Source organism: Seriola lalandi, unplaced genomic scaffold (assembly GCF_002814215.2).
Source record: "Seriola lalandi dorsalis isolate HSWRI2012SDOR001 ecotype SW California unplaced genomic scaffold, Sedor1 jcf7180002054572, whole genome shotgun sequence".
NCBI classification, from domain to species: Eukaryota; Metazoa; Chordata; class Actinopteri; order Carangiformes; family Carangidae; genus Seriola; species Seriola lalandi.
The window spans coordinates 152,818-163,232 of record NW_019525125.1 but is presented as its reverse complement, the minus strand read 5'-3'; the positions used below and the strand labels follow the sequence as shown (position 1 = coordinate 163,232).

General features: G+C 40.6%; 1 protein-coding gene across 3 annotated transcripts in view; it reads right to left on the bottom strand.

Moving 5' to 3' along the window:
* The window catches only part of susd2 (sushi domain containing 2), a 35,152-nt gene that overhangs the window by 8,765 nt on the left and 15,972 nt on the right, over positions 1–10,415 (bottom strand). The window contains exon 14 of one of the 3 annotated variants that reach the window (XM_023417096.2): positions 4,859–5,633. The exons of the other annotated variants lie outside the window; for them this stretch is intronic. Within the exon in view, the coding sequence (XP_023272864.2) occupies positions 5,582–5,633 (52 nt within the window). The 3' untranslated portion in view covers positions 4,859–5,581. Of the gene's footprint in view, positions 1–4,858; positions 5,634–10,415 lie in introns of those variants that run through there. 3 annotated transcript variants of the gene reach the window in all.

The window sequence follows — 10,415 nt, the reverse complement described above, 5'->3', positions numbered from 1 at the left end:
GGGCATCTTGGCGTTGTGTTCATGGCCAAAAAATAGTCTAGCACATAACCCCCCCAGGAAATGGTCAACTGTTGTTTCAACGCCTCAGCTTCACCCTCACATGGGAGATCAAGGTATCAATTATTGAAGTTCAAGTTGTTGCTTTCAAAATACACCATACAACATACATGGGTGAAATAGGGTTAAATGACTATTTTTGTGGTTAATTGTTTAGTCTAGGAAAAAAGAAGTAGTGAAAAAAACACCCATCATGATTTCAAATTGCTATTTTTATCATGTCCAACAGCCCAGAATCCAAAGATATATAAATATATATAAATATATATATATATATATATATGATATAAAACAGGGAAAAACAGATCTGAAAAATGACTGAATCAATGAATTGATTATCAAAATAAACACTGACTAATCTATTAACTGAGAAACTGTTTAAGTTTTACAATTTCATTCTGGTTGAAAATGTATTCTTTAAAATTTAAAAGGGGCTATTTGTACGTTTTCTTTGCCGCCTTCTTCCTTCTTTCTCCACGGTTCAGCTGTTAATGCTAATGTTGGCTATGTAGCAATAGCAAAACTTACAAGTCGCACCTCTAAGAGCTGTGTGTAAGCTATGATAAAATGTATTTTAAACATTTGCATAGTGCATTAAATTGTTCGAATAGACAACCCAAGTACAGCGATGTTGTCATGTTGATAACAATGTGTAATAACTCCTGCATGCACACACACACACACACACACACACACACACACACACACACACACACACACACACACACACACAGGAACACTCAGAGATACCATAAGCAAGTGTGTCTGGACGGTAAACAACACTTGAATGTGGGCAGACGTCATGGAGGTCAGTAAATGTCTATATAAACAATTGTGTACTTTTCATCTCATGCATTCATATTAAACTTAATTGGATATAAGTATGGGAGGTGAACAACCTATTTGCACCTGATTGAGTGGTGAAAATGCAGTGCATGTTGTAGTCTCTGAATATTCAGACTATCTGAGGTAAGGCACTAATGACAGTAAATTTAAGGATGAGGCAGAGGCAAGTCTGAGCTGGTATCAACTGATACGGTTTCATCTGAAAGATGTGTACACTGTATGTGTGTGGTGTCTGCGCTACAACCGACGAGACTTCCAGACAAATCCTTAGATGAAACTCCACATACGCAGAGCAGAGATTTAATTCCTTCTTTATCATATCTGTGCATCGTACAAGTTCCATAGTGCACGATAAAGAGAAAAACAGAGGGAAAACACAAACCAAGCGTGGAGGAATATGTGCCTTTTGAAGTTGTCTTTCTTCTTGGAACTAGCTTTGGCGTAACGCGGCTAGTTAAGCAGATCATTAAGCGTAATGGTTGGGGAGGATTGCAAAGCTTTATCTCTGATGGCAAGAACAAAGTTCTCGATGATCTGGGGGATTCTGGAGCTGGATTTGATGGGAATTCCCATGCCTGCTGGAACAGTTTACTTTGAAACATTTTGATCTGTGCTATCATAAATCTAGAGACAGGGAATGACTGAGTCAGCTTTACATACTGAGACTTAAGGTATATGGGGATAAAGCTATCCTTTGACAGATTATACCTGGTGATTGAAGGTTCTCCCCCTGGATAGATGCCATTATTGTTGATGTCTGGGAGTGAGGTGAGACAATAAATTAATGAGTTTAAAAATGCATTTTAAAATTGCGGAATTATTATTTTATTTTATGTAAAAAAAAGAAAAAGAAAAAGAAAAAAAATGCAAGAGATGTCAAATCCAAAAAGGTCTCTAGCCTTTGCCAGCTTAGTGTTGAGTAAATTAAAGACCACACAACAATCAAACATGTGGCTGTTAATGGGACGTGATTGAAGCAGATGGAACCGAGTCTCAAGGTTGGCTGGTTGCAGTCATTTTTGGTTAAAAAGAGAAGCAGGGTCACGGGGGAAAAAAAGGAGTTTGTGTGTGTAAGGGCTGAATTTCTTCAAAAGAAAAAACAAACAACCAGGACAGAGCACAACTTCATCTTTGCCTGCCACGCTGCGATGCAAATCTTTATTCATGAGAGCAGTTGATCCGTGCATAAAAGCTTCATTTTGAAAATGGTTTGTATTTCTTTCAGTTGAGAAATAAGAGAGGGGGGGGGCTGTTGTCTGAGAATTAACACCACTAAAGTGATTTCTCAGGATGAGATTGAGCTTTGAAAATATTTCCTCTCGAGGCAAATAAAAAGATAACGCCAACGATTCTTTATTTATTTTCTCCTCTCACTTTTCCTTTGTCAATGCCCTCCGCTGTTTTGCATTTGAATTAATCCAGATCAGGAAATCGCTTCCACCCAGTTCTCATGTTTATGAAAACACAAGTTTCCAAGAGCCTACAATGAATTTATATTTGGTACAAGCGGCGTAGTGCATCTCACTCCCCTGGCAATGTGCCCCTCCACAAGCTTTCCATAGAGGTTTGCCCCCACCCCCCCACCCCGGTTTCCACAGTGCTGACTGATTGATTTGCTCTTTAATGGTTTCCTGTGTTGGGCATGGTCTAGGATGAACATCTGTAAGGGTGGATTGGGCATGCTGGGTCTGTTTTGCTCTGCTACGCTCATCTGTGGTGTAGTAAAGTGAGGTATCTGCCTTTTCTGTGGCCTGGGAGAATGACGTGCTCCATTATAAAAAGAACTGACTCCAATGAAAAATGAGCCTTGGGTCCTAACGGCTGCTGGTCGCTGAGTGGATTACAGTGCCTCAGGGGATGAAGTTCAGCCTCTGATGTTGATGACTGAGAAGGGGAGGGCGGGGAGTGCTAGTAGCTGGTCTGTGAGTGATAAAGTTCTACTGAGTGTTAATGTCAAGAGAGGTTTGTTTTTGAAGGACCACTTCTATAAGTCCTCACAGAAGCTGAGATGCAGCTCTTGGTCGTACAGCCGACTGTGGATTCTGGCTGCGTGTCGCGCCAGGAGCTTTGAGAAGATTGTCAACTTTGTTTAAGATCCAAGTAAATTAAGACTGTGAATATTGATTTAGAATCTTTTGAATCACAGCACTGAAACAAATCACAGGAAATTGGAAAAAGGGCAACACGTCAAGACCAAATTGGCTGAAAAATACAATTCAGGAAGTCCAATAATGTAGAAAGAAAACGCATAACCGTGAGGGTATATTAAAAAAAAAGGCGGAACTCGAGTAATGTTTAATTATATCTTATACAGAGAGGTTTCAAATTTGTTTCTACTATTCTTGTTTTATCCAAAATGTAGGACAAATAACTAATGTTCCTTATTTTATGGTTTTTCATTGTATTAGCACAATGCTTGCAGTATGAGGATATATTTATGTGCATATTAATGCTGCATATTGATATGTGCAAGAGCTTCAGGTCTTTCATTGGATTTTGACTTAATGACATGAGTTAATGCTCACGCTTATTTGGTTTAGGATTGTGCTATATTTGTAAAAAGAGAATATAAAAATAAAGTATAAAAATCAAGATTGTGTTTTTATCCATTTTAGGATTAGCTGACTTTGCTAAAAAATCTTCTCCCCAGTGTTTAAGCGTCTACGTTGCCACTGACAAACGCAAACACAAAACTCTGTGTTTGGGCAAACACCTTAATCCTGAAACCAATCTTTATTTCAACCTACGCCTTAAAATTAGGAGTTAACATCACAAGGCGCCGCTCAACCGTGAGGTATTAGGAGGTAAGGGACAAAGCACACCTGCAAAGCTGGAGCTGACATGAAACAAAAAAAAAAAAAAAAGCACACCCAAAACAAAAGCCTCATCCAAAAGCCACTTCAGAAGCCTTTCTTCATAATCCAGGGATGTGGGGCAGATCTGAGAAATGGGAAAAGTCCCACGTGAAAGCAACAGGCTTCCACAGAACACATTAGCATTTACTTGTGTTTGAATTTGATTGAACTAATTACGCCGGGTTGTTGGGATGATAAGCGAGCGTAAACATTCGGGGTTGGAACAGGCCCCCACAGAGATGAAAAAGCCTTCCACTTTCATCCATACGCAATTAATCAGCATCTGACTCTGCAAACAGATGCAGCAGCTTGCTCCATTGCCTCTCTTGTAAGCACTGACTGACACATGAAAGCAGGGAAATTTGCACTCAGTTAGGAGATTATACAGCGAGTGAGTCAAATCTGAGCTGATACTATAGAAAGACCTCAGGCAACGACACACAGGGAGTCTTACTCGTCCTTTGTGAGGGTATCAGGACTGGTCCCATTAGCAGGTAACAGCACATGTGAAGTGGGCGCATGTGTGCTTATTTATGCTAATAAAGAACATTAATGTTTTTTTAATGTGAAAAACAATAGGGTCCCAAAAGGCCCCCAAGGCCTGGCAGAGCAGCAGCAGTCAGTGTCTGCAGGAGCTGGTAATGGATACAGCATTGCACAACAGCTAGTTAGGAAACAGGCGGCAAAAAAAACTTCAAAGCCCTCCACGTCCAGCAGGCCAGGTTATTTCAATTAGTCTCCAACAAGAAGCCTTCTTCTTCTTCCCCAGCTGGACCCCCACCTATCACTCCCAAAGATCGACCACACGGGACCCTGTCGCTCTGTTTCCTTTTACCCCCCCACCCCCCAAAGGGCTTTGTTTTGGAAAAGGAGAAGTGAGTCAGGTTCAAAGTGGAGAAGGCCGCCGGGTAACATGAGATGACGGTCTGTCCGAAGGGGCAGGCAGCCGTGCCAGACGATGCATGCCTGCTGCCTCGAAGTGGGGATGTTTCCTTTATATCTGATCTCTACAGTCATGGTCTCACACACTCACACTGATAAACTGCTATTTAAAAAAAAAAAAAAAACTACACAAGATCTGGACTCTTCAACATCATTCATCGTTTTCCTCGTTCATTTTTATTGAAAATATCTAAAGATGTTTCATTCAGTTGTTGTTTTCAAATACAGATATGTAATAGCTTGGAGAAAACGAAGCAGATAGAGTGCAGAGAAGTGACCTCTCTGTAACATTTGCTGATTTTTCTGACTCAGTCACTCAGCAAAACCCTTCGTTTGACTGAAGGCTGTGAACCCACACAAAGGCTGCATATGAGTTCAAAGTCTTTCAACCAGAGAATGATCAGGTTTGCTTCACAACTGACATGAATATGAACACATCTGGTCCTATTTTAAACTCAACAGGAGAAGGGAGTGTTGATTGTAATGATGATATCTCTACGTAGTATTTACACAATTCTCTCTCTAGCGAAGATCGGACGCTCAGTCATGCAAAACAGGAATATAAAAACAACTGTGACATTTTTCCTTTACTTCAATGCCCTCAATCCTCACCCCATGCACCATTTACCACAACCTGGAGGTTTTCCAAACTAAACAAGAGGAAAAAAATGAGGCCAAACAACATGCTGAAAGCCTAACTAGCGCCTGAGGTTTTCCTGATAAGGTCAACAGGTCAAGAGAAGAACAGCGTCCAAACGAACAACACGGCTGCATATGATTTCCAAATGCTCAGCTAAACGTATTTGTTGCCACTGAGGCCACGGAGTTGAAGGTTTCACTGTGTAGTGGTGTGATCTGTAATCCACAAGGACTTCTATGGTTTAGCAAGTCTGTTCTTGGGTCACCATCTGGTCTCGTTTCTCTTTTCTGTCTCTGAAAACACAAATGAAAAAAGATTCACTGTAACAAGAATAGAAGTCAAGAATTAAGATCAACTAACCAACTAATGATCATAAAACATTTTTTTCTTCTTTTTTTTTTTACACCTCCTCTGCTATTTAGGTATGTCTTTAAATCGAAGATGCTTTTCCTCACCTTTCCAAAGCTATTTTGTGGAAATAGCCGTCCAGACTGCATGTCCTCCTGCACCATGGGAGTTGAATAAGTGCAATAATGGGAACATTTGTTTAATCCAAACTGAGCTGTCTGGTGACCTTGGATCAGGGCAGGGATCAACGTCAACTTAGTTTTTAATAACAGCACTTTACTATTCAAATTAATCGTGTTTTATTAACACCGCATATAAAACCTATTAGGGACACTTGCAAAACAGGGACATAAATGTTAAAAGGCAATTGTACTAAGCCGTCCCGTGGTATTTGAAACAGTAATGCACTGGTTGGTTTTCGACGTTATATGCATTGTTTTACAGTGAAGGATTAACAAGCTTAGGAGGATCAAGCAGTGACTCTGATGAAATACATTTTGCTAATATGTAAGTATTTGCTAAAATTCAGTTTGATTACAACATTTAACACATTGGACTTCACCTGCAGTCAAATTTCTTTCTCTGTTTGTTGATACTGTGCAGGTTCCTATTTTTTTCAAGCCAGTCTTCAAAAAAAATACTCATCTAGCCATATGTATATCAAAGAAGTTCTTGGTCTTTGTAATTGTTCCTCTTCTGCAGACTGACAACAAAAGGATCCCTTGATGAACACATATTTAATGGCAGAGATGTGGAGGAGTCCTCAATCTCTGCAAAAATGCACAATAAAGTTCAGCTAAAACTACTATGACAGTCTGCAGCTCATCAAATCAAGCGATTATCTTCCAAAGTTACCGTCTATATACAATGAAATATCCGTTTTGTTTCACTACTCCACCACAAAGCAGCAGGGAAAACTGTCAGCTAAAACAGAAAGAGGGAATTTCATATTAAATATACCATAACTTGAGATGATACCTGCTTGATTTTGCAAACTCGTACTGCAGCGGCACCGTATAAGCTTTAGCTGACTTTAGAGAATGTGTTTACACAGGAGGAGGACTGTGGATTTCGTCGCCCATCTCTTTGACTGGAAGCACATTAGGACAGGATCTCTTAGGAATGATTACAGCAAGCAAAAAGTCTCTCATATACATATGAGCGTTAGTAATGTTTTAATATAGAACACATCTGTCAAATTCATCCTTTGGCATAGTTTTTTTCTCTTGGGGGGAGGAGGAGGGTGGGTGGGGGGGTTGTGGGATGATTTCAATATTACCTCTAATGTATTTAACACTGTTGCAGATACCTGTCCCTTTGCAGCCTAACTGACATTCAGAAAGAAAGACATTTAACTAGTTTGCCATTGTTTTTGTTACTAATTAAATTGCTAATTACCAGTAAATAATACTGATATTAAAATAACACCAAGCCAGTGATGAAGGCCACATGGTTTGCCCGCAGTCAGTAGCTAAAAAGCTGTTAGGAACAATAACTTTTATAACATGGGAGGAGGAAAATTTTATAACCCACCTCCCCTTGTAATATTAACCATGGCAAAATGGGGATTTCAAATATAAAAATTCACTAGAATTAAAGTGAAATGAGTGACTCTGAGATCGCTATCAATGATTCGAGTAATGAAATGTTGAGAAGAAGCTTCCAAATCTCAGCTCTAATCCTTGGACTTTTATTTAGTGATGATATTTTAAATTCTGAATTTTGAGACCCATATTTTTTCAGATACACAAGTTCCCAGAATTTCCTGGTGCTATTATGTGTTGAGACACTTTACCGAGCTGTGTTGTATGTCTGTCCTTCCTCTCTCCTTCAATTCATTTTGAACCCCCTGCCAGGTTCAGACAAAGCCCCCCCCCCCTACTTTTTGATGTGTCATGTAGCAGAAGTGGAATAGACATGACAGTACACACACACACACAAACATAGACACATCTTATGGTGTAATGACTTTCTTACTGCTGTGGTGAGCTGCCAGTAGGCCTGTTGAAACCTGCAGAGTAATCCTAGATGTGGAAAGTACCCCTGCAAGTCTGAGTCTGAGACACAGGGAACTGAGGCACAGGAGGCCCACACTATCTACCTGTCGCACACACACACACACACACACACACACACACACACACACATACACACCCAAACGTGCACCACACACCCAAACGTGCACACACACACACACACACACACACACACCCAAACGTGCACACAGAGTTGTGCAGTATCACAGCTACTTTCCTCCAGACACGCAACCCAGACTTGATCTGAAATACAGTAAGACCCCCAGTACTTCCATCCTGCTATGCTTCTGATGTTGTGCCTGCACTTGTTGATAGGGGAGTGTGTGTGCATGTGCTTGTGCATGTGTATGTGTATGTGTGTTTGTGTGTGTGTGTGTGTGTGTGTGTGTGTTCGTTCATGCCTGTCGGTGAGACCACTCGCACTCAAGGAATGTGTAAGATTTCTCTTTACACATTTGGGCTACAGTATGGAGACGATGGTTCCTGGCTGTGTGTGTGTGTCCTGGGTCTCCTCTACAAGCATGTGTATCAGCATGTCGTTTTTGTGAGATCACCTTCCTCACATCTGCAGACCTTCTGACACTCTTCATCTCTTTTTACACCTGGCCTCCCATGATCAAGGCTTCAAGAGAGGGGGGCAGGTGTGTTCGCTCCTTGCCCTTCTGACTTGAAAACACAGCCTGTTTCATCGCCTGCCTGCCCCGTGTGCTGCTGGGAGCGGGAGGTGACTCTTGACTTATGACATCCATCTTTTTTCTTCCCCTGCAGTAGTTATGGTTGGGGGAAAGCCCAAATGAAGTCTATGAGTCTATGAGCCCATAAAACAGGCCTTTAATTTGCCTGTATACGCCCAGGAGCTAGTACTACTGTTAGCCTCTTGTTCCTCTGGACTGCAGTCCTGACTATGATCCCACAGGGCGTATGGGTGTATTTGGGTTTGCTAAGATCAGAAAGAAAAATTATGAGTAACGGTTAGGAGGCTGGGGCATGTTGGATATCAAACAGGGGTGGTGGGATTCATTGCTTTTGTGTCTTTGTTGGCACAGCACAAAGGGTTTGACTATCGGAGGGGAAGAAGACCTCTAGCTATGCACCAGTTTTCACAAGATAACAAGTGCCTCCTATTTCCAACATATAATCTATATATTTAAAGACCGAATGAAAGACATATGGGCGGCAATGGCTGGAGTTCTACTGAATAAAACAAGCCATTATTTGTGTCATAATTCAGTGTCCGTCTGACCTTTACATTGGCTGCAGGATTTAGTCTTAAAATCCAGCAGTAAATGAGCATTTCAACACTTCCAGCTCCCTCGTCCCAAAGTTGATGGGTCTTTTAAGTGGATTTTTTAGTAAGATGGTTGAAATAAGGTCTGTGGTTAACACAAACTAAACACATTTTCATGTTTTATTCTACAACATAAAATATGCCAGTAAATACCCCACTCGTGATCCTTAAAGCTTTTACATCTCTTAAAAAAAAAAAAAGGTTGCTAACAAGTGGCTACATGAGGCTACAGATGTTCTCAGGGACATCATCGCCAAACGGGAAAACCGATATACTCACCAGCCGCCTTTACAGCCTCGTTGTGTTTATACTCACGCTCTTGCAAACCATTACTAATTTTCTAAAAGGAAAGCCTTATGTAGACAGGTTAAGCACACTAGGTCAAATTACAAGTTGGAAGTTTTAGCGGTGGTGACACTGTGACTGTGGCGTAGTTCGTTAATAGCCTAACATTAGTTTTTTACTTCTGGCGATTGTATTTAGGCTTCATGAAAGTGGTGTACATTTGTAAAGATTATTATGCTGAACAGAACATTTAACTATCATTAACGTTTGCCACAGAGCTTATTTTCTGCAATAATCCAATTACAAGTTTGTAGAGGGAACCAGGGTGATGCTAACGTCTGCGTTGGCCTACGTCATCCCTGCAGCACTCTATACAGAGAGGGCGCAAGCGAGAGAGGTTTTTAGTTTGACTCTATAATCAGTTCAACATAAAAGTTAGAATCTAAGATTTTTCTAAACAGGATACGACTATATATTGCATAAGATTAGCATTTGTAATGACCTCTCTGTATAGTAATTTTAGTTAGTGATGGAGTCTGCCATTCCCACACAGTATTTATATTGCCTTCACACAGATATGAAGAATTCACAAATAACAATGCATGTATATGAAATGTAGTGTATAGACTATTTTAAATGTATTAAGTTAATGCTCATATAAACTCCTGCTGATTCACATTAAGTCTTCAACTAGTGGAAAAAACTGGGCGGCTTTTATTGTGAAACAGTCACAGGAATAGCAGTGTACGCTCTAACCACGTTCATTTGTCAACAATGTGTTTACAAAACAAGACAAAACAAGGGTCATTTTCATCAAGAAGGACGAGCCACAACGAGCTGTTAGATCGGGGGTCGGCAACCCGCGGCTCTAGAGCCGCATGCGGCTCTTTAGCGCCGCCCTAGTGGCTCCCTGGAGCTTTTTCAAAAATGTTTGAAAATGGAAAAAGATGGGGGAGGGAAATATATTTTTTGTTTTAATATGGTTTCTGTAGGAGGACAAACATTCTTAACGTTTTCCAATGCTGTAAAAATGTGTAGAATAAAAATTAAATTTCAACATTTCTGTCAACGAAGATTTGCGTCATAGCCTGCGACACATGTTTCTATAAGCAGGGCGG